At 39.8% G+C, this 25,415-nt stretch overlaps 1 protein-coding gene across 3 annotated transcripts in view; it reads left to right on the top strand.

The window, feature by feature from the left end:
* The window catches only part of Nr6a1 (nuclear receptor subfamily 6 group A member 1), a 172,552-nt gene that overhangs the window by 115,199 nt on the left and 31,938 nt on the right, over positions 1-25,415 (top strand). For all 3 annotated transcript variants that reach the window (XM_051167183.1, XM_051167186.1, XM_051167184.1), the window contains exon 4: positions 23,587-23,829. In XM_051167183.1, the coding sequence (XP_051023140.1) occupies positions 23,587-23,829 (243 nt within the window). The remainder of the gene's footprint in view (positions 1-23,586; positions 23,830-25,415) is intronic.

Genomic DNA, 25,415 nt, shown 5'->3' on the forward strand with positions numbered 1-25,415 from the left:
CAGACAGAGTTTCTTTGGTAATACCCTTGACTGTCCTGGAACTCTGTAAACCAGGCTGGCCTCAAATTTACAGAAATCTGCCTATCTCTGCCTCCTGAGTGTTGGCATTGAAGGTGTATACCATCCCTACCCAGCTATAGATCTATTTTCTTGATTCCATTTTGTTTAGGGGAGCATCCCAATGGACTTGTGAAGATAGTTCTGAAATATCTCCCATCTCAACATTTAGCCCCTTGGATGTCAGCAGGAATTTTGGAAGAAAGGATAATTAATGTGAAATTAATTAGAAGTATTGGATATTGCCCATTAAGAGACAGAATAAAAGTATAAAGGAGCCTTGTTGTGTGTGGGGGCGGCTGGGGGGTTGTTTTGTTTTGTTTTGTTGGTTTTTCAAGACAGGGTTTCTCTGTGTACCCTTGGCTGTCCTGGTACTCATTCTGTAGACCAGGCTGGCTTTGGACTCAGAGATCTGCCTGCCTTTGGCTCCCAAGTGCAGGGATTAAAGGTGTGTGTCACCACCACCCAGCTATATAAAGGCGTCTTATCAGTACTGAGTATAGTATTTAAGAAATTCAGCTCTGGGAAAAAATAAAAATAAAAGACAAGAACGTACAGCAAGAAGGGAAGAAGATGGTCACAATCGGAGGTGTCAATGTTTTGCTGATCTTGACTGTGAGCCAACTGCTGCTACCATGTTCAAGGAAATTTGTCACATCCTTCAAAAAATAGAAACTTTGTCATTTGTTGGGAAGGAAATCTTCATAAGGGTTGAAGTAAGCAAAGAGTTGAAGCATTGGCATGGCTGAAACTTCAAGCTGGCTTGGTGGCATGGTGATCCAACATGCACACTGTTTTGAGATCTTAAAAAGTTTTTTAAGCTGGGTGGTGGTGGTGGCCCATGCCTTTAATCCCAGCACTTGGGAGGCAGAGGCAGGTGCATCTCAATGAGTTCAAGGCCAGACTGGGCTACAGAGCAAGTTCTCAAGCTTAAAAAAAATTTTTTTTAAAGATTCATTTTATTTTATGTGCATGAATGTTTTGCCTACATGTACGTATGTGTACCAAGTATATGCTCTTGGAAGTCAGACAAGTGTTAAATCCCCTAGGACTTGAGTTAAAAATGGTTATAAGCTGCCATGTAGGTGCTGGAATTGAACCTCGGATCTTCTACAAGAGCTAGAAGCTCTCTTAAAGGCTCAGCCAACTCTCCAGCCCACATCTGAGACATTTTAGCAATAAAATTTGCATCTCTTAGACCTATAATTCTGTTTCAGACTAGTGGTGTCTTTCTTTATTTCTTTTTCTTCCTTTCTTTTTTATTCTTCTTTGTTTTGTTTTGTTTCATTTTTTGTTTTTGAGACAAGGTTTCTTTGTGTAGCTCTGGCTGTCCTGGAACGCACTCTGTTGACTAGACTGGCCTTGAACTCGAGATCCACCTTCCTCTGCCTCCCAAGTGCTAAAATTATAGGCGTGCTCCACTATCTTAGCAAGACTCTGTTCTTAAAACAATAAAGAAAGAAATGGTGATATACTGAGGAAGAAGTTCCAACTTTCACAAAGAGTATAGTTCTTTCTATCCCTTGTATACCCTAGTCTCTATACATGCACACAGATACACAGAGACATTTCTGGTAGATCAAAGAGTTTGCCCTTTTCATTCTTTCTGCAGCAGAAAATGAAAAAGTAGACCTGAGTGTGTAGACATAGTCCCTTTGGTGTACAGCTCCAGGAATTTTTGTTGCTAGTAAGATATAACTTGGTGTAAGTATGCCATATATATTGTGGCTAATATAGTAGTATATGTGCATGTGAATGCTAGTTATATTTTACACTGTGGTGCCAGTGCACAATGTTAGGTGCTGTTAGTTGTAAGTAGTCCCTGTTGTATGGTATTGGAGAAACTGGGGTCTGTTCTGCCTCCAAAAATCTTGGGCACAGACTTTTACCATACTTTGTGGACTTTGCCTTTGTGACCATCCTTTTCCATTCTAAGATTTGAGGTCTGCTTCTTGAGGCCTTGCTTATGTGGGAAATACTGCCCTCTGCTGGTGGGCTGAAGAACATCCACAATGGTTTGGGGGAGTTTTGTTTTGTTTTGCTTGTTTGTTTTTTCCTGACAGGTTTCTCTGTGTAATAGCTCTGGTTGTCCTGGACTCACTTTGTAGACTAGCCTGGTCTCTGCCTCCCAAATACTGGGATTAAAGGCATCCACCCCCATGCCTGGCTTTGGATGAGTTTTTTGATCACTGTAGGACCTGACAAAGCTATATGGAGTCATAAATACTTTATTCTTTAGTATCCCGATGCATGACCCAATCCCAAGACTTATTTCTTTAAAGATAATTCAGCAGGCCTTAGAAAAAAACACATATTCAGAAACTTTCATCGCATAGTACTTATTGTCTGTAAGAGGAAAAGAGAATACCAAGGTATCAAAGACTGCTTAATTGTCTACTCAGGGCAGTGGCCACAGCTGCCAAATGTGGCCAGGCAGAGCACAACATAGCAGAATTCAAACATCGTAAAATAACCCTCAAGCAGAATATACTAACTGCAACATCAGAAGATATTTCATGTAGCATAGGGCTGACCTCTTATTTGCAAACTGAATTGTCAAAAGTTGAGATGAAGCTGGGCGTGGTGGCGCACGCCTTAGTCCCAGCACTCAGGAGGCAGAGGCAGGTGCGTCACTGTGACTTAGAGGCCAGCCTGGTCTACAAAGTGAGTCCAGGACAGCCAAGGCTACACAGAGAAACCTTTTCTCGGGGAAAAAATAAAATTAAGATGATATTCATTTTGTTAGTGAACAGTTGGAGAAAGGTACTGACCAAATGACTCAGAGCCTAACTAACGTCTAGAATGAGTGTTTGTAAGGCGACTAGGCAAGATGTAGTAGTCTGGCTTCTTAACTCTTTAAGTCATTTCCCCATCTTGACTATTCCTCTAAAATTGTGATAGATATTCTACTGTCATGGTTATACATTCATTTTTGTGAACAAGAGTGAATACTTCTATAAGGAAAAAAAAAATGGGATTCTTGAGCTAAAGTGCATGAGCATACTCATTACCCAAAGTAAAACAAAATAATTACTCTGTTTGCCAATCTGATGGATGGCTTATGGTTCCCTCTTATTTCCTGTGCTGAGCCATCTCTCCAGCCCTGACAACTAGTCTTACTAAGAGGTTTTTGCCCTGAACATATTTTCTGTCCATTGGTGGTTTTCTTATTCTTATTGATTTATTTTTTAAATAAACATTCTTTTTATCTATCTATCTATCTATCTATCTATCTATCTATCTATCTACATGAGTGCTCTACTGTTATGAATCGTAATGTAATTATTTTTTTGGAAATAGAGGTTTGCCAAGGGAGTTGGAAACAACAGGGTTAGAACCACTACTCTAAACAGTGATTTTGGCTAGGCAGGCTGGCCAGCAAAGTTCTAGAATCAGGGTTAGTTAAAGACCCTGTTTAAGGAAATAAGGCTGAGGAGCAGAGAAATACAGCCTACCTAACTGTCTGGCTCCTGCTGACTTTATCTTTAAATTTTTTCATTTGAATAAACAGCTACATGGGAAACAGGGTTAACCACAGCATTTGACGAGAGGCTTTACCTCTCAAGGTTACATGATATAATAGAAGAAGTGAGAAATTAGGATACTTGTTTTCTTTTCAGTTGATTTGATGATTGCCTTGTCCTGTCTTTGGGTTTTGATTTCTCCATCTATAAAATGGTAATGTAACCAAGTGTCTTGTGGGCTAGCTAAAGTTCCACCCTACACGTGGACTCAGATGCAGTGCTGATGTAAGATTTTATTAATCTATTCTTACCTATACTACAAAGTTAGTATTAGCAAAAAAAAAAAAAAAAAAAAGTTTCCAACTTACTTTCCCCCTTCTTAGTCACAAGTCCCTGTATTAGAACAGAATCCTGAGTGAATTGTGTTCTGCAGTGGTCCCCAGAGTTGGTGCCAGAGCTTGTCTTTGGCAGTGAGGTTCGTGTTCACCTTCTGCCGCCACCTACTGGAAAATCCTGTGAAGTGTTCTCAAAAAGCTATGGAAATGAAAATAGGGAAAAACACAGCTATGATCCAAATTACAATTCACCTGTTAAAAGAATAACTTCTTGGTTTTTCGAGACAGTACACAGTACACAGGCTGTCCTGGATTCCGATTTGTAGACCAGGTTTGCTGGCCTAGAGATCAGAGATCCAACTGCTTCTGCCTGTTGAGTGCTGGCACTAGAGGTGTGCACCACCATGCCCAGCTAAAAGAATGACATTTCAAAAATACCTTTAAATTATAATGAAAATATAAAATAACTATGTTTAAAACTGTTCTAAGGCTTATAGGTGTATCAAGAATTGTTAGGAAGGCCAGGCATGGTGGCCTATGCCTTTAATCCGTACCATCCCGGTCTACAAAGTAGGTTTCCAGGCCAATCAAGTATGCAAAGTAAGAGCCTCTCTCCCCAAAAGAAAAGAAAAACCAACAGGCAATGTGCTTGTTTAGAATGTACAGTACTTTTGGTTTGAGTCTCAGTATATAAAACAACAGCAGCAAGGAGAATCTAGCTCTCCTCTTCAGTCTGCTTAGCAGGATCCAGGCTGTTTATCTTTTTCTCCTAAAGTAGTTGTGGTGAAGCACAGGAGCTTCTAGAACTCAGCTGTGCAGTAGTATAAATTTTGGCAAGCCCATCTATTAGTATTCTGCTTCAGCTGGCCTACCTGTGATGTCAGTTGCTTACCTGCCACGCGGGTGTGGCCCCACCCAGGGCTATATAAAGGGATAGTCCTACCTTGCCCCTCTCTCTTACTTTTCCTCTCTACTTCCCCCCCCCCCTTCCTCTAACTCTTTCTCCCCTCTCTTCTCCTGTCTCTGTCTCTTTGTCTCTCTGGGGTACCCCTTCCCCCCATTCCTTCTCCCCCCATGCTCATTTAATAAACTCCTCTACAATATAATATCTGCTGCCTGGTACCTTATTATACCTTATTACCTTATATATTACTGCCATAATTATTAAATATAACACTATCTCCTTCATGGAGCTAGAAATTGCTCTTTGAAATAAGCGTTTCCACTTCTGCTGTGCTGAGGGTGGGACTCTAGCCTGGTGTATGCTAAATTAGCATTCTGTCACTTAGCTACCTTCCCAGGCTTTCCCCTCATTCTCTTTACTGTCACTTAGTAAAATTAATCAAAAGCATCATTAAGTTTGATAGAAACTGGAAAGTTTGTTTTGTTTTGTTTCTCAAGACAGGGCTTTTCTGTGTAGCCCAGGCATTCATGGACTCACTCTGTAGACCAGGTTTCCTCAAACTCAGAGATCCATCTGTATCTGTAGCTCTAGGATTAAAGGTGTGTGCTGCCACCACCTGACAAAGGAAAATCTTTTTAATTTCTTGTTTTACAGTGATGGGAAAACTAGTAAAGCGTGCGGTGTGTGTGTGTGTGTGTGTGTGTTGGTTGTACACGGAGTGCAGTGACAGTGGCAAAGCATTTATTTTTAGGTAAATGGTATCTTTTTCTTGTTTTCTAAATAATTGGAAGGTCCCCCACCCCTTGGGCTTTCTTTGGAAGCTGATCCTGATGCTATGAGTTAAGAAAACCCTTAATGGGGGAGCTGGAGAGATGGCTCAGAGGTTAAGAGCACTGCCTGCTCTTCCAGAAGTCCTGAGTTCAGTTCCCAGCAAACACATGGTGGCTCACAACCATCTATCTATACTGTGATCTGATGCCCTCTTCTGGCCTGCATATGTACATGTAAGCAGAGCGCTGTATACATAATAATAATAAATAAATCGTTTAAATAAAAAAAAAGAAAGCCCTTAATGGTGATAGGAATATTCGTTATTCAGTTATGGCTGTCAAGTGACAGATTCCACTACTATGCAAGGAAAATGTACTTTTGGAGCATTAGTATAAATTCATCTAGCCATTAACTTATTCTCAAAGCTAAGCTGGAGAAAAGAGGAAGTTTCTTAGAATGAAGCACATCACAGTATCTTTTGGAATTCAGTTCTATTCCACCTTCTCAGTGGAACTAGCTGTGTCGTCCCGTCATGTCCTCCCCCCCCCCCCCCGCCCTCTTTGTGTAGAGCTGGAATCAAAGCCAGGGCCTTCAATATGGTAGTTTGCCCTTTTTATGCATGTCTTCCTTCTGATACCTGAGTGTTTGGCTAGGTGTCATTTGTATATGACCCAGATTTTCCAGCCTCTGAAACTCTTTGGCAAGAAATGAGAGGTGAGAGTGTATTTGCAAACACTTCCTCTCTCAGCTAGTGTTCAGGAACCAGGGAGACTTGTAGCATGGTGGGTGCTTAAGAACTTCCAGCACCTCAGGAACGAAGCACCAAGCCTACTTTAAGTGATGCAGCAGCCTTTTGGCTGGGGGCAAGATTTCCAACCTTTGTTTTCCAAAAGGATTCTGAAGTCCTAGTTTCCTTTTTCTACAATCTTTGAAGTATGTATCTTCCCCCCTCCACCCATTCAGGTTTGGGAGACTGAAAGGTAAAGGGGGCCCTAAGAGCAGTGCCTAGCTTAAGCTCAGTTTTCTCAGAATTTGCCTTGTCATTATTTATTATAATGACAAAGAACAGAGAACACCAAATTAAAAAAAAAAGTCAAAACCTTTATGCTTACCTTGAATTGTTTTGCCTTTTTTTTTAGGTCAAAGTTTTTAAGCACTGAATTTTTTAATCTGGAGTTTAAAATCAGTGTAGCATAGGGGGTAAAAAGAAAGCAAAAAACCCCTTACATACTAGAACTCTTTTAAATTTAGTTCTTCGAAAATGTTTTTTGGGTTTTATTTTCTAGGATTTGCTTCAGACTGGAGGAGCATTTCATTTTAAATGATCTTGTATTAGTTCTCAGAAAGGCGTGCGAGGCAGTATTGTTAGCTGAGGAAAATAAGTCTATCAGTTCCACTCAGATAACCTTTGGTAATAAACGAACTCCATGCACACTGTGACCTTAGAGCCTGAACTTTGTAATCACATGACTGGCTTGTAAACTGACCTGTGAGGATGACTGTCGGAGTTCGCCTTAGAGAGAGAAATTGACCAAGTGTGGGAAGGGTGGTCATCGAGCTGGGTTTGCCCTGCAATCTCAGTCTCTCCATGGCTCCGGTAGAACTTCTCAGCAGACTCCAAGAAGCATGAAATGGAGACATGGGAAGGTAAGGGAACTGATTGTTTAAGTCCAGAACCCAGGAAGTTTAGAAAAATTCCTGGAAGGTTTAGATCAGATTCACAGACAAATGGGTTTTGGGTTTTGGGGTTTTTTGTTTTTGCTTGTTTTGTTTTGTTTTTGTATCTTGCCAGAATTCAGCCAAGTTTTCTTAAACGAACTGCCTGCAAATGTAGTGAAATCTAAAAAAAGGAGCTCTGGGAAATGAAAGTCCTAGTGATTTGGTTGTTGTAGAGAGAGAGGAAAGAGGGCGAGGGGTTTGAATTTGACATTGATTGGAAACATTTTAAGCTTTGTGTTTCAGCACACAGTAAATTTAATCTTTAAACATTGTGGGTTTTACCTCTCGATGGAGTTTGTTTATATTTTAAATTCTTTAATCCAATTTACAGCCTGTCAAAGGCATTGGGGTCATGAGGCCATTGATAAGGTAGCCTCATCCTCTTGGGGGGACTTAAAGCTTTATGGTTTGAGGTATAAGATTGAACTGTTGCTAATTTCTTTTTAAGTGTGTTTTAAGTGAGTAGATTTTTCTCTGTGTATATAAATAACATTCATCAGTTATTGTTATAACTTGTTTATATGGAATAGACTCCTACTTATGTGAGAAACTCCAGTATCCCACATTATTATTTGGGCCAGGAAAGAAAAATACAGTTATCAAATAGTATAAAGGTGAGCTTTAGCATTAATGCTTTCCTGCATTGATAATGTAGAGTCTACAAGTTTGATTCTTTATTGGCAGACTTTATCAAGCCAAAAGAGCTCTCAAATCTTTGAAGCAGTTGATAAATTTCTCGTAATGGCAGTGCCCTCATGAAATTGTCCCCGGAAAGCTTCCCAGCCCCTTTCAGCGTGGCTAACATCTGTCATAGGCAGCTTTGCAGGCTTGTGATCGCTCCGGGGATGCATGAGTCAGGGAAGTGAGCCTTCCATTTAAAGTTGGCCTCTTCTGTGTAATACTGCTGCTCCCTTCCTCAGATGCTGTTTTCCAGCTTACTATATGCAGCATTACTGCATTGGCAGCTGTTGTAAGTTAGTAGAAACAAAAGGATGTAGAAATTATCAATTATGTATATGACCTGTAGTTTTTCGTAAACACCTTCCTCTTTATTAAATTGCCCTTGTATTCATTTGATATATTCTACACAAATAGAATGGTTTAGAAACTAAGGTTTTCATGGGATTCATTGGATAGGTTAGGGATAGGCAGAGGTACAGAGCATGAATTTGGTTGTGGAGAATGTAAGGCTTGGGGGATTTTTCCACCCAGCCAATTTGAGTGATATGTAGTCTACTAACTCCTGATGACTGGATAATTCTCCCAAAATGTATATTTCATTGAATTCTAAAACTTCAATTATTTTCTTAGCCATTCAGTAACAGAAAATAACTGGGTACTTAAAAACAAGAACAAGAAACAAGAAAATGTTATAGTTTCACCCAAACTTTCATACCAAATTTTAGAAAGCAAAATTAATTATCCCAGCTGAATGAGGTCTTTGAAAGTTTAAAAGGCAAAATTGGCTGTTCACAAAAGTCAATGAAAATGCTACTGTAAAAAAAAAGTGTTGCCTGGTTTTAGATATTGGTCCCTTGTCCATTTAAATTAACCTTTGTCACAGCTGGGCATGCAAATGTTTTGTTTTAGTTCACAGAGGGTTAACTCTATTCAAGCCTTCACTGTGGCCAGCCTGATCTGTAGAGTCATACAATCTGGTCTTTCAGCCCTGCCAGTCGCTAGGCAGGAAGTCTTATTTCTTAAGCTATCTTTCAGAATGGGGGGTTGGGATTTGGAGAAAGGTGGGGGAAGGGTCTTGGAGCATCTGTAAGGATCAATAACAGAAGGGGAGAGAGCGCAGCAAGAGAGGCTATTGTGCACACTTCAAGATAGATGCAGCCCTTGTGTGAACAGCTCAGCTTGCAGGACAGACACCTAAAACCAAAACAATGCTACAAAAATGAATTTCCTTTGAAAACTGGATTGCTCCTTAAAAGAGGAAAAATAACGAGTGCTATTCAACATTTGGGAATGTTCTCATTCTCCAACTTGTAGAGCTAGGCAACTCCTGTTAGAAATCACTCCAAATTGATTTTTAAATGCCTTTTGTCCTCATGCTGACACTGTGTGGAAGTGGAAAGGATGAACATTTTGGTGGTGGTTGTATACATCTCAACACTGAGGATTTTTAGGGTTGTTTTTCTTCCCTTCCTCTTTTTTTCTTTTTTAGTCTAACATTTACTTTACTTACTGGGTTTCCATCAGTGAGAGAATCAGTGGTGGGAGTAAGGGGTGACAACAAGATTTGGTTAGGATTTGTGTACCACGTGTGAAATCCCTCCCCCAACAGCTGGTATTGGGCTCTTGAAACTTGGATTGAACTACACAGATGCTCTTAGTAAGTTATTTTGAGATTATTTAAACCCAGGTTTGTAGTCTAAGAAATGTACAAAAATCATAGAATTTATCTTAAAATACACTGATGTTGTGAAATCATGATATATTTTAATGTGTACATACAAATGTTAGACCGAAATGCCTGGGTTGGGGAGACTGAGCAGTTCTGCCAAATGGATTGTGGTTTTAAAGATTTAAAGGGTTTGTCATTCCATTGCGCCAGTGCAGATTGTCATCCTTCAAGCTTTCTTTTCCCAAGTCCAACTGTAAGGTCCCTGTTTTGCTGTATCTTTTTCCAGAGGACCAGGGGGTTTATTCAGAGGCTAATTTATTATGCAAACTGTTTATGGCAGTTGAAAGAGTAATGGAGAAGTTGCTGTCTCTCTACCACTAACCCTTCAAAGAATTGGTTACAATTAATGGTAAGAACCAGGAAAAAAAAAAGGAATAAAAAACAGCCTCTAACTCTTCTCCCAATCTTATAGGAGTAAATGAATAAAACAGCTGGGGGTCCATAATGTGACTTGCAGATATACAAATGGAATCAGAAGTGGGTTGGGGGAAGGGGGAAAACCTGCATTTGAAATTAGCAGCAAGTTCAATTTATTTAGACTTCTTGAATTAGACCTGACTTATTTTGAACAATTGAGCTAAGGCAAATATTAGACATTTCATGGTGTGTGTGTGTGTGTGTGTGTGTGTGAGAGAGAGAGAGAGAGAGAGAGAGAGAGAGAGAGAGAGAGAGAGAGAGAGAGAGAGAGAGAGAGATTCCTTTGTTAGAGAAAAATGTTGTATAAAAAGAAAATCTGATTTAATTACTGCAACTAGTGCCTGCTTGATAGCACTTTTCCTCCATCTCAGATACACTGTAGCTCTGCACTAATTAATACTTAAATGAAAAATTATTGTTAACAAAAAATTGGAAGTTTAGTTACCATATACATTGTATTAAAATGGGGTATGAAATCTACCATGACCCCTTTGAACAACGTGGTCTTTTTTCACACACAGACATCACTGCAGTCATGTTTGATTAGAGGTGGGAGAGAAAAGAATATCTGAGGGACAAGTATGAAAACCAAACAGCCCACCCCACCAGTGTTTTCCGATCATTCTTTGTGTCATCTTGTTACTGAGATTTCTTTTTATCCAAAGAATTAATGTTTTTGCAAAATTTTTCTTTCTACATGCCTCAATAATTTGTTGAAGTAATTGAAAAACATTCACATCTCAATTTTTAAAAGTATTTTTTTAAAACTTGGATGAAAATACCATAATTATGAGAAATGAACCTATCTATATATCAGGGTTAAGAGTTTGAGGGTAGTCCCAGTGCCCAGCTGCTTTACATATTTTGAAGATCCTGAAAAATGTAAAGGCAATTGCTGACTCTAACAGGATCTTGAATCTTGACACTGTGATCCAAGAACCTTGCATTCATTAGGGTGCAAAGGAGGGAGGATCAGGAGATTGCAGGCTGATGGCTCTCTAAGGCTTTTCAGGAGGACCAGTCTTATTTCCTGTAGGATTTTAAGCAATCAAAACAAAACCCCAAACTGCTGGCTGCTATTTCTGTTACCTCTAAGTGGATCCCTCCCTGCTACTTAGATGGCTCAATTTTGACTAATCTACTGGCTTTCTCTGGTTTAGGAAGTGAATTTCATCAGGCTGATTCTGTTACTTGGCCAAATTACTTGACTGTATGGGCCACAGTTTCACTTATATACAATAGGGGACTACCTATCCTAGGCAACCTGCTATGGATACTAAATAAAAGAACATCTGTGAGAGTGCCTGTGAAATGTTTAACATGGCTTGAAATGGGCATGATTTTCAAAAATAGGAAAGCATTCTTAGGTAAGCCTGTGACTCATGCTGCTTACACCTCAAGGGAAAAAGTCTTCAGGGAATGCTTCAGTTCAGAAGGCAATAATCAACGCTTTAGAAAATGTCGCATGACCAGTGAGATAGGCTGCAGTGCACTCTCCTAGGCCAAGTACTGTGCTAGTGAAAATTTAGTGGATGCCTGCAAATTCCTTGAGCTATTTCTCTGCTAGAATCTTTTGCAGTTGTGCTGATTAGAAGAGAAAGAAAAGAGAGTTGCCCTTAAGACAGTGGAGGTTAAGTCATAAGTCAGAATGCAGGATAATAAAATTAGTGAAAAGTCTTAAATACTAGATTAATATGTACAGGAATAAGAAAACTGTCATAGGCAGACAGTCAATAATAGGGAGTCACTTAACTGAATCACCAGGAACATAGTCAGAGGAAAGTGGAGACAAACTACAGAATGACTGATGTGATCCCGTTTTTGTAACATATATTGGGCTACAGAGATGGCCCAGCAGTTAAGAGTGCTAGCTGCTCTTGCAGAGGATCTGGGTTTGGTTCCCAGCACCATGTAGTGGCTTACAGCTTTCTGTAACTCTAGCTCCAGGGCATATGACACCTCTGGTCTTCACAGGTACCTGCATTCACACAGTATTTACATAATTAAAATTTTAAAAAGAAAAAAACTTTAAAAATCTATAATACATGTGCCTGTATAAATGATGTTTAGTTACATATGTGGATAAAGGTTTAAAAACAAACTCACTAAACATACCGGTGCAGTGAGGGGAGTGAGGAGGACAGAAGACAGGTAAGACATTGTAATTCTTTTTGTTTGTTTTTGGGTTTGGGAGGAGTTGTTTGTTTTTCAAGACAGGGTTTGTCTGTGTAGCCTTGGCTGCCCTAGACTCTCTTTATAGACCAGGCTGGCCTCAAACTCACAGAGATCTGCCTGCCTCTGCTTCCACTAGTGCTGGGATTACAGATGTGGGCCACATACCCAGCTGAGACAAGGTTTCTCTGGGTGTCCTCGCTCCCCCCACCCCCACCCCCATGAACTTGCTTTGTACACCAAGAAGGTTGAAAACTTGGAGATTTGCCAGCCTCCACCACCACCCAATTTAGACTCTTGAATACTAAAAACCCTGCCCATAAACAGATTACACTTTTACTTAACAGGGTTGATATGAGCCTGGCGTGGTGGCACACACCTGTAATCCCAACACTTGGGGTGGCAGAGGCAGGTGGATCTCTGTAAATTTGAGGTCAGCCTGGTCTATAAAATGAGTCCAGGACAGGCAAGGCTATACACAGAAATCCTGTCTTGAAAAACAAAACAGGAAAACAGACAAACAGAAACCCCCAGGGTTGATGTAAAAACAAGATATTATTGGTAAAAGACTTATAGAATGCTAGTAGTTGTGTTTTGTTCAGTTATTATTAGTTCTCAACCAGGGACTACAGTTCTTTTTAGAAACATCTAGATTAAACTTGAGTTTAAGTTACAACCCTCCATTAGAGAAGTAAAACGATACATGTGGCAGCTATCATAAGATGTTAACTATCAAAAACAGTTACCAAGGAAAATTATCTATGGGTTTATTCCAAAGAGGCTCTCAGGAACATTTATCAAAACAATTTATGACAGTAAATTTCTGATGTTCCCATCATCAAACACTGGATTCATTTGGCTACTGAGATTTCTTATTAAGAAAAGTACCCCACCCCTAAAGAAAAAGAAAGACAGCCGGGTAGTGGTAGCACACACCTTTAATCCCAGCACTGACGGGCAGAGGCAGGTGGATCTCTTTTAAGTTCCAGGATAGCCAGGGTTACTGGCTTGAGGGGGGAAAAAAAAAACAAAAACAAAACTGCTGCTCAGAATGGTAGTTTAGGCTTTTAATCCCAGCACTTGGAAGCAGAGGCAGGCAGATTTCATGAATTCCAGGCCAGCCTGGTCTACATTGTAAGACCCTGTCTCCAAATAAAGAAGTAAATAAACAGTTAAACAAATAAATGACATCTGTGTACTTAACAACACTTGGACTGCTGTTCTGAATTAATCTATTCGTATACTAACCTTTCTTTCTAATGAATCAATGGCTCTTTGCAGAAATTGGAAAAAAATTGGAGTCACCATGAGTGTCATGGACCGTCGCGGTCGGGTGTAGGTCTTTGGGGTTGGGAGTTTTCGAAGCGTCGGTGGGCAAGAGATAGGCGAGTGACAAACAGTGACAAACTCAGGATTGAGTCTGCGTTTGAGTGTATTTTAGAGACAAGCAAGCCAGCTTTATATACACATTTTAAAACGGGGTGTCTTTTGTAGTTACATTATTTTTTTATACAATTTAAAATATAGGATGCAGTGTAATTATGTTGTCAACAATCTTGATTGGTATCAGTGTATGTGCCCTCTTTATCAAAGGTCAATGTTCTCTCATGTTTAACATCTGTGAGTTAAGACAGTTTTTTTTGTTTTTTGTTTTTTTAGTTCATCTGTCACTATCTTGAGTTATATTCAAACACCTTATTTGAAAGTCATAATATGAACTATTTACTGGTGACTAATTTTTCTGCCATGTTTTTATTAACAAGTGAAACGAAACTTAGTGGTAAACTTGATTAAATGACCCTTGGCTACAGTTTCAAGTCAAGGGTCGGGTAGCAACACAGTTACGTCTAAAAAGTTCTTTGATTAAAAAAAAGGAAAAACATAGACAGAAAAAGAAAACAGTCAATGTTTCCAAAACAATGAGCGCTGTAATCAGTTACTCTTGACAAGAACATCACACCCGTTTTCAAGAGGCTCTCCTTATGAGTAAGGGTTGTAGCCTCAGGTTCTGTAGTAACATTTGTCACACAGACTCCACTAGAGGGGTCATAACACATGAACATTAAGGACAGCATCATGAAATTTAGACGGGCCCTCAAAATTTCTATATAGCTTTACACAGAAACCATTAAAATATGTGCTCTTACTTTAGGAAGACAAACACTACCTAACTTGATCACTCCTAGATCTATCCATCTTATACTGTGAAAGCCACTTGATGTACAGTTTGCTAGTAGATGAAAGAAAATGGCTAAAATCTGAACCTCCCCTCTCTGATGTTTGTTTTTGTTTGAACCCAGGGCCTTGAACATGCTAGATAAGTATTCTACTACTGAGCTGTATCCTCAGTCCTATTTTTACTTTCTTATTTTGACACAGGACCTTACTACAGTGTACAAACTTGTCTTAATTTTACTCTGTAGCCTTGCCTGGCTGGCCTTGAACTTCTGTTCCCCAGCCTTCTGAGAAGTTGGTCTTAAATTGCTTCCATTTAATGATACTTTCCCCCTTGACTTCTAGTACACAAGTCTTCCCCAGGCCTACTCCTACCCAAAGTAGGGTGTTGTAGCACAAACTGGCCTCAAATCCCTTACAGGGAAGAGTGACCTTGAGACTAGGATCCTCTTACCTCCCTGCTTGAGAGCTGGAGCCACTGCATCAGGTCTGTGTGGTGCTGGGGATTGAACCTAAGGTTTCATTTCTGCTAAGCAAGCATTCATCGAACTGAACTACCCTCCCTCATTTAAAACCTTTTCTAAGGTTTTAAGACCAACAAACTCTCAGTTTCTTTTTGAGACTTGTAAATGTTGGCATGACCCCAAGAGTTAGCCCTTTAATTCTTCTCTGCTAGTGTTTATTCTTTTGCTGACTTTGGTCTTCCATCTATATTGAGACTACTACACAAAGTGTATCTCTAACCAGGAACCTCCCTTGAGTTTCAGACTTCTGTGTCTAAACTCTCGTAACATTGTTTTTAGCGTTCTGACAGGCACCACAAGCTTATCAGAGTCAAACTCTGGGCTCTGCTTCTATCCTTCATGTCAACCTGTTTGTTCAGTGATCTTCCCAAATCTTGGTAAACACTCAAAATCCTTTAGTTGTTTAAAACTAAAATCTGGGAGTCATTCTGTAATTTCTTTTATATTCCATCATCTAGCTCTGTCAATTTTACCATCAAATAGATCTCAAATCTTCACAGGATGCCCTCTAACCATCTAGCTTGAGCTAGCTTTGTCACTTAGATGACCACCTTTAACTTACTGTCTGCCTCCTCCTCATGGGTTCCCTGTACTCTATTCTCCAGCCCATTCTACAGTGTAATCAGAGAGATCCTTAAATTATTTTGCTTAAAGCATTCTAGTCACTATTTGCAGAACATAAAATGAAACACATGATTAATCTCCAGCCTAATTTTCTGGCCTCACTTAATTCTACAGTTCACCCCACTCAAGTTGCCATGCAGTAGAAATAATCGTTTCTCTCCACTCAAATTCCAAAGCAGGTTAGTCTATGAAGAAGATTACAGAAGACTATATCATGATACATCAGTTCAGTTGCTTAACATTTTAAAGCCCCACACTACTTCACCAAGTGGTATTGTCAGACTTTGGAGTTACTGTGAGCAAGCACATGACATACAGTTCAAAGGAGGAAGGATTTGTTCTGGTCCACAGTTTCAGCTTTAGTACGTCCTGCCAGGAAGGCTGTGGTAGAGCACAGTAGTTCACATGGCATCCAGGAAAGAGGATGCCTGTCCATCTGGGGCTCTCTCCATTTTCCTTTTATTCCATCTGGATCCCCCAGTTGGTAGGATAGCATTGCCCATATTCAGGATGTGCCATTCCCTTAGGTAATCTTCTCTGAGAAAAAAAAATAGTCATAGGCACACACAGAGGTCTGCTGTGCAGTCTCCTAGCAGCTCTCAGTTCCATCAATTGACACTCAAGACTAACTACCACCATCACTTCCTCCAGAATTCTGACCAGATTTGATATAAAAGATCCTGAATGTAGCTGTGCATTTTTGAACATTCTCATTCTGCTTACCAAAAAGAGCTTTTAAAAACATGAGCAGGCTGTCACACATCAAGTCCTCCGATTTGACCGCTATCTCTGTGAGAACCAAAGGTTCCCGACTCCGTACTGTGGAACTAGCAACACCACTTCAAGACTCCTTACGTGCATCGTTCACAAGTCACTTAAAATCTTTCTACATGTTTATTTGTGTGACTGTGCATGTGCCACTCATGTAGAAGTCACAGGACAGGGTGTGAAAACTGATTTTCTTCTTCATTGTGTGGGTCCCTGGATTGAGCTTGAATGCCAGGCCTTGGCAGCAACATGACAATATCCAGTAATGCATATCTCTGTTCAGTTAGAGCTGAATGGTAAGGAAATAGTACTTCACTCAGGCATGTGTTACTTAGACTCAAGTAGATGACCTTCTGGTGTCCCGTTAAGCGTTGAGGAGCTGAAATTCTACCTACTCAAGAGAAATTACAGCTTGCACAGTGCCCTTCATATAGACAGGGTTTCCAGTTTTACTGTTTGCAGACTGATTATGTGTGGATTGGGAATATAGAAATTTTAGCACCTATTTGTGGTTGTGAACATTTCAGAACTACAAACTGCAAAGACCATTAGATTTTATATCATGTATTTGACCTTTCTCATGCCAGAATAATACTATCAGTGTCCTTTGGACCTTGCTTTGGTGCTTTCTCATCTTCATTCCTTGGGGAAGCAACCGCCTATAGTGTCTCATACTGTCTAATGTGTAATGTAGGATTTAGGGATCAACTTAGTCCCCAGAAAAGACTAGTCATGTCCACAATACTCATCCTATGGCTTCCTAGCCTCCAGTTTGTCTAAAACTTGCTTTTAGAAAGTAGTGAACACTAGTATAATTTTGTATATGAGACTCTCGCTACCTCACATAACAGCACAACTTTGACCATTATTGAATTCTTCCTTGTTCTGAATTGAAATCTTTCACACTATACATTTCTTTTTCATCCTTCCTTTCTTTATCAAGACAGAGTTTCTCTGTCTAGCCCTGGCTGTCCTAAAACTTGCTCTGTAGACCAGGCAGGCCTAGAGATCTGCCTGCCTGTGCCTTCAAAGTACTGGGATTAAAGGGGTATGCCACCACTGCTTACCCAAACAATTTTTAAAAAATATAAGTGAACAAGGAATTCTCAAAGTTCTCAATGGCACTCCAAGTAGAACAAAAAGTAGGGGTTGTTTTGTTTTGTTTTTGTTTGTTTATTGTTTTGCTTTAATTTACCAATCAGTAAAAACAAGTCCCAGACATTTAGCCCGTGCATAATTTTTGAGCTGTTCATTGTGGTGCATGCCTGTGACCCAGTACTTAAGCCAACAAATTGGTGCCAGCCTGAACTACATAGCAAAATACCGTTTCAAAAATTCTTTTAAAAACTTGCACATATTTATGGGGTATATAGTGTGATAAATCCACTCATATATATAATGGATAGTGTTTGGATTTAGGGTACTTAGCATCCCTTCTCCTTCAACGTGTATTGTTATCATGTGTTAGCAACCATCAGTCTCCTCTAGTACTCTGTAGAATAACCTGTCATGAGTTGCAATCCATTGCTGAGACCCAGAGTACTGGATTATTTCTCCTGTCAGCTCACACCCATTTTATGGATTGCTTGCTTGTTTTTACTCAGGTGATTTGAATTTTTGAAAAAGTCCTCTGAGAACTCCATTTGTGGCTTCTAGAAATGGATTTTTATAGTAGTACATGGAGGAGCGGTGTGCAAATAAACACTGTACTTCTAAATGAAAATGTAAGAGTCTTAATTTTGTCATACCACCTTGAGGCTTTCATTTTGGATGATAGCAACCTAGGAAGCTGGAGTCAGTCCTTAAAATGTGCAGCTGATCTGGAAGCTGGAACCAGGAATTTAGGTAAAACAGTTTCCCTTTGCTTGAACAACCCTTTAGCCAGGAACGTTCAAATTGCTTTGTCTGTAAGTGTAATTGTGGTCAAGTGAGCAGCTGTACTGTCTGTTTTCTAAGTCTGCCTTCATCACAGCTTGAATAACAGGTTTTGATAAAAATCAGTTTCCAAATTGTATGTGTAACCTGAGCCTTTAGAATGGGTAAATGCCCTTCTTGGGGATGGGGATGAGGATGGTATCTAGTAACAGCAAGGCCTAGTAAAAGGAAGGAGAGTAAGAGGTGTTTTTGTAACAGGTTTTAGCCTGTGCTTAACCAAATTATAGGAGAGCATATTGCTGATCTGGGTGCACAGTTATTGCTTGGTAGGACAGTTTCTACGTAGTTCTTTTTTTTTTTTTTTTTTTTTAACAACTTTTAAAATTACTCCTGACGTTTCTTTATAAATAAGCAGCTACATGCAGCTGTCCTGACATGCTTATCACACCCCCATTCCTCCCTTCCCTTCCCTCACAAGAGGTTTGCCTTTAAGGCGCAATCCTATTTTTTAAGTATGCCTGAATTACATTTTATTCCATATACCCCTGACTGGTACTGGGGAGTTGATCATGGGCTGGTAAGATGGCTCAGGGGTTAAGAACACTAGTTGCTCTACCAGAGGTTCTGAGTTCAATTCCCATCTACCTTTGTAGATGGTTGCTCATGACCATCTATAAAGGGATCTGATGCCCTCTTCTGGCATGTAAGTGTACATGCAGACAGAGCACTCCTACATTAGAAAAACACATAAATACGTTTTTTAAAAAATTAAAAAATAACAAACATAAGAAAAGCCTTTAAAAATAACTGATTTTCTTTTTAAGGCACAATTCTATTTTTTAAGTATGCCTGAATTACATGTTATTTCACATACCCCTTCATGGTATTGAGGGATTGATCATTCTCTTGAAAGTCTTTGTTTCTATGTTTGTCTTCTTTAAATGTGACTGAATCTTCCCTACTTTAAACATACAATAAAAAGTCTGTTTGAATATATTGCTGCTTCCAACAAACTGTTATCTAGCACTCTTTTGTGTGTGTATATATGCATGGTGTGTGCTTTGTGGGTGTCTGTACGTCTATGTATACCTGTGTGTTTGTGCACGCGTGTACCCGTGCATGTGTGCATACATGCAGAGGTGCAGGTGCATGTGGAGGCCATTGGAAGTCTTTCTCCATTGCTCTCTACCCTATTTTTTCTAGAGCCCAGGGCTTGTTGATTGGGCTGACTGCCTGCCCAGTGATCTCCTAAGATCCACTAGCCTTTCCTTTCCTGATCAGTCCTGTGGGCTCACAGACTGTTGGTGTTGGAAATCTAAATTCAAGTTTTCATGCTAATATGACGGGCACTTTCCTGACTGAACCACCTCCCCAGACCTCTCTCAGTCTTTATATGGATTATAATCCATAAGTGGTTGGTTTCTTTCTTTACCATACATTTGCTATTTGTTTTATTTTGGTGCTAGAGATATGAACATTCAGAGAAAAGTGTATGAAATGCAGTATAGTTGTACAACTTGTAAACCATACACCACCCAGGTCAAGAAATAGATCATTTCAGAATCTAAAGGCATGCCAGCACCCACTACTCTTCATACTATCTAACTTTCTCTTCTTTACCAGTTTTTAAAAAACGTAATAAAATAAAAATCTACAGTATGTATTTCTTTCTGACTTCTTTGGCCAAACATTCTTATTCTTATTTTTCATGTGTATGTGGGGGTTGTTTGTATGTATGTATGTATGTATGTATACCATGTACATGCCTGGTGCCAAGGAGGCCAGAAAGAGGGTTTGGATCCCTAGAATTAGAGATACAGGTGATTGTGAGCCACCATATGCATGCTGACAATTAAACCTGAGTTCTTTGCAAGAGTAGACATTGTTCTTAACCACTGAACCATCTCTCTAATTCCTTGGCCAAACATTTTAATACAAGTCACCTATGCTGTTGCATAAGTGATTGATACTGAGGGAGACTCAGAGAAGTAGGTAGTTTGCTCATGATTCCAAAGCTAGGAAAAGGCATGTTGGAAGTGTGTGTGTGTGTGTGTGTGTGTGTTGTATTTTGTTTCTGATGTAAACACTCTCTGGGTAGTCCAGGCTGATGTCATTCTCAAGACGCTTCTGTTTCCTCCCAAGTCCTAGGATTATAGGTATATACCACTATGACTAGCTCCAGTATTTTTGTTTGTTTTGAGAAGGGTCTCCCTACATAGCCCTGGCTGGCCTGGAACTCTACATATAGAAGGAGCATGCCTTGAAGTCACAAACCTCTACCTGTCTCTACTTGTCACCATGTGCCGCCATGCCTACCTGTTTCCAGCTTCACTCTGAAACATAGTTATTGTATTTTGAATTGTTTAATACTTGATACATTGCTCATTGAGATTGAATAGCCTCCTACTTACGTGTATACAAACAGTATACATACAAAAAATGTGCATGCTTTCACTGAAACAAATTTGATAATATTTTATCCTTACTGCACGTGACACATTTTATGACTTTTTGTGTGTGTGTGTAGCTTACTTGTTTGTAATGTGCATATGTATGTGCTTATACATGTATTGCAAAGGCCAGATGTCAGCATTGGGTGTCTTTTTCATCATTTTCTACCTGATATTTCTTATTTATTTAATTTTTCAAAAAAGTCACAGTGCTATGTGTTGTAACTTGTAATTTTGAATACACTTCACTAAGTCATACCATTTACCCACTTACACATTTATTGAAAAGTGTACAGACTAGACCAGGTGGTGTAGGATATTATCTCAACTACTTGAGAGGCTGAGGCAAGAGGATTATGCATCTGAGACTTGCCTTGTTAACTTAGCAAGTCTGTCTATAACAAACAAATAAATAAGAAAGAGATGTCCTAGGTTCAAATTCTAGAAATAAAAACAAAAATACACCTTTTCTGTAGTGGACACAGCACCAGATGTTACTGTTAATTCTCTGGTTGAAATTTGCCTGTGTGCCTGGCTTGGTGATGTATGCCTTTAATCCCAGCACTTGGCATGCAGAGGCAGAAGCCGTGGCAGGTGAATCTCTGTGAGTTCAAGGCCAACCTTGTCCACAAAGTGGGTTCAGGGTAGCCAAGGCTACACAGAGAAACCCTATCTTGGAAAACTACTCCCCTCCCTAAAGAAAGAGAGAAAACAATTTACCTGCAAAGTAACCTTGCCACATTTATGAAACAAGAGCCAAACTTTTATAAAATTTTAGTCAGATTAGTGACCACACTTGCTTTTTCGTTCCTGCTAGATGGTGTGAAAATGAATACATACATTTGTCTAACCGGTGCTTACCAGCAGTGCTCTGAAACAGTGGCCGGGTGCACTCTTCTAGCCAACTTCATCAGCTGTCTTCTCGTTTTAACGCTTTCTTCTGATTTTAACATTTCTGCATCTGAGTATTAATGTGTATCCATGGAGACGTTGACTGAGCTCTGGATCTGTTCTTACCTATCTTAGTAGAAGTTTGAAGAAGAATATTCAACATAGCAGTATTTGCTGTTCACAGTAGAGTAATTTTCTGACTATAGGAAGTTCTTAAGATTGCTCTTAAAGTTTGCAAGACTGTACTAAAGACTACATGTATAAAGACCACATGGAGGATTTTCCCCCCAGAAATGTTGTGGGTTTGTCACATTTACTTTAGTTTCAGCTTTCTTTTCACTATTTCACAGCCATTCTTTAATGTGGCTACTACCTATATGCCATGAGCTGTCTTTCCCCTTTCTTGTGTGCTTGTAACTGGGGCTAATGTTTCGCCTTTACTTACTGATAACTACCATAGATGACCAGCAACATTTTGGACACAGCTAGACATGGTGGCACGTGCTTATAATCCCAGCACTAAGTATGGAGACAAAAGGATCAGTAGTTGAAAGACACATGATATTCTGAGTCAAAAACCAAAACAATAACAGAAACAAAACAATTTTCAGAATAAGGTTGTGGTCAGATCATGGCTCTTCCGTATTAGGGTAAGATAACTTTATTATATCTCTAGATGGTTCCCTATACCTCTTCTTGATGGTTTGGTGAAGCTTAGTGAATTATTTGGATATTTTAGAGAGGAGTGTGACTCATCTCTGTAAACTCAAGATGACGAGGACTGCCTGGCACCACATCAAAGGCATGACTTGTCATGGCAGTGGTTCCTCCTAGCTGTACCCTCCTCTCTACTTTCACTTGTCGTGCTAGTAGGTAGTTACATTTCAGAAATTGACAGTTCCTTTCCCAGAGACAGAGCTAGCAAATGCCTAGTTTTGAGCCCAGAGGCTTGATCTCATTGTCCTGCCCCTGTTCTAGAATTTTCTAAGCCAAATATTGTCCCCTTCCCTTTGCTTTGTACCGTGAGGCTTCCTATGCTGTGGCCTTTAGATGAGCTGTTTGCCAACAATACCACGTGTATCTAGCTGTTTACCAAATCCTAATAATTCTCTACTAAGCCTGAAGTTCAGTTGTTTAGCATTACTAAACTGTGTTTGCTTCCTTCTCTTACTCATGGAGCATGGAACAAGAGATGACAGTTCTGGTCATTTTTACTTAAATGCTTCATCCTACTCCCCCTTTTCTTTTTTTCATCTATTTTTAAGTTTATTGTGTGGATGTGTGGCAGGGTCACGGCTTGTTGTGGTGAGGGGACAACTTTTGGTCGCTGGTTTGGTCCATCCACCATTGGTTCTGGAGATTAAACACAAATAAAGACTTGTGCTTTTACAAACTTTGAGTCACCTCAAGACCTAGGATTGAAACTGTCCATTGTCCTTGGTCTTTTTAATGCACAGCTTGCTTAACTTAGATTTGTCAAATATTTTCCTACGGTCATGTTTCCTTTTGATGTGATCTCATGGTTGGTGTGAGTAGCACAACAAGGCTTGTATATTTTCTACCCTATTCTTGGGATCAGCAAATTCCACTAAAGTGTTATGTGTTCTGCTTATCAACTATTTAAAGTCTGAGCCCTTCCGCTACAATACGCAGTTTCTTGATAAATAAATTAGAGTATTTTCTTTTTCAAGGCTATTTTTTACCTTTATTTGCCTGTTATTGTTAAGAACTCAGCTCTTTCTCAGCTGTGTCTGCTATGAGCTTTGGTCTTGACTTTAAAGTGCTTATTTGCCCGTTTTCCTCACACTATGTTTTAGGAGTGATACCAAGGAAGAACACTGCCTTATTAAGTTAAAAGCACAGTTCTTCCCCAAAGGCTAATGAGTGGATGACTTGGAGAAGGCACTCAGTGACTTGCCAGGTGCTTGAAGCTGTGGTATTTGTGACTTTCCCAAAGCAGGCCTGAAGGTTTTAGGAACTGTGAACTCAGCCTCATTGTCTCCACAGTGCTCTAACTTGTACACATTCAGTTTCTGTTCCAGATGATCGAGCTGAACAACGAACCTGTCTCATCTGTGGGGACCGTGCTACAGGCTTGCACTATGGGATCATCTCCTGTGAGGGCTGCAAAGGTTTTTTCAAGAGGAGCATTTGCAACAAACGTGTATATCGGTGCAGTCGTGATAAGAACTGTGTCATGTCCCGGAAGCAGAGGAACAGGTGCCAGTACTGCCGCCTACTCAAGTGTCTACAGATGGGCATGAACAGGAAGGGTGAGTTGGTGCTCAGAGCTCTCTTTGCCTACCCTTCATCCATCCCCTCATCTGCAACTATTATACTTCTGAATTATTATTTCTCTATGCACTATATACTCCACAAAGTTTTTCAAGGAGTGAGGATAGGAATTTAATTGGAAAGACATAAAGTAGGATATAATTTTGTGTACCAGCAACACAACATACTCAGACACTAGGCATATTTAGAAGTTTGCCTAGGTAGGTAAAGAGTTTGAAGTTTATTGAGAAGTTTTCTGGGAGCTTTTAGCCTGAGATGCCATAACTAAACTGATTCTTTGAATGATTAGGTAGAGAAAGCAAAGTTTTTAGAAATGCCCAGGAGGAGCCTGGAGAGAACACGGACTGCTCTTGTAAAGGATTCTGGTTCAGTTTCCAGCACCCACATGTAGCTCAGAACTGACTGTGACTCTAGTTCCAGGGGATCTGATGCCTTCTGTTCTCCCTGGGCAATTGCTGTCATAGGAACTTGTCTCCTGCACAGACACATAATTTAAATTATATTAAAATAAATATTTAAAAAAAATACAGGATGGCAAGATGGCTCAGTAGGCAAAGGTGCTTGCCACCAGCCCTCTCCACCTGAGTTTTATTTCTATTTTGAGGAAAGGCGAGAGAGAAGTCTGGCAAGATAGCTCAGCAGGTAAAAGTGCCTGGCACCAAGCCTTATGACCTGAGTTCAGTCGCTACAAACCATATGCTAGAAGAATGCAGTCAACTCCTGATAGTTGTCCCCTGACCTTCTCAGGTGTGCTGTGGCATGTACACGCCTACACACACATATAATAACTAAAAAGAAAGAAAGAAAGAAGAGTAAGAGGGTTATTGAAGGGCATTTAGATTTATTGTCTTGCTGTTTATTCAGAACTAATAATTATTGAGCACTTAGGTGTACCGTAAACGCTTCTGTACTTGGCACTCAATGTTTGTTGGACATGCACACTGATCCTATTGACTTGTACTCCCAGCTTACACATGCAGCTGGTAACATAAAAATCACTTAATAATACTTACCTCAAGAATGATTATAATGACAGTTAATAATTTTGAGTTTACAATGTGTTATTAAGCAGAGCTGTGCCGAATCACAGAAGTGATATATTGTTCCACAAATCTCCTGGATGGCACAGCTGTTTACATATTAGAATACCAAATGTTTGCTGCATGTTAAACAAATACCATAGTAAGGCATTTGACATGCTTCCAAGTTTGTTTCCTGTCCATCTTTGTTGCTTCTCTGACCACAGCAGGGTCTCAGGACCAGATCTTATGCCATTCCACATGTCCTCAAGTTTGTTCTTAACCCTTAAAGTCCATTCTCTTCCCTACTAATTCTTGTCTCTTACGGAAATCCTTGCCAGTTACCAATTTCAGACCAGTACTGTCTTTCTACCCTTACCATGATTTGGCTTTATATACTCTACTTTTCTTGTCTCCCTTCATTGCCCAGGGTCTGTGAGTGCTAAATACCTCAAGCCTCACTGTTATGGGATACAGTCTTGATAACTTATACAGTTTATCCTGGTTATTCATTTGGTCTGTGAGATTCTGAGCTTCCAGCTAAA

The sequence above is a fragment of the Acomys russatus genome, chromosome 24 (genome assembly GCF_903995435.1).
Source record: "Acomys russatus chromosome 24, mAcoRus1.1, whole genome shotgun sequence".
NCBI lineage: Eukaryota > Metazoa > Chordata > Mammalia > Rodentia > Muridae > Acomys > Acomys russatus.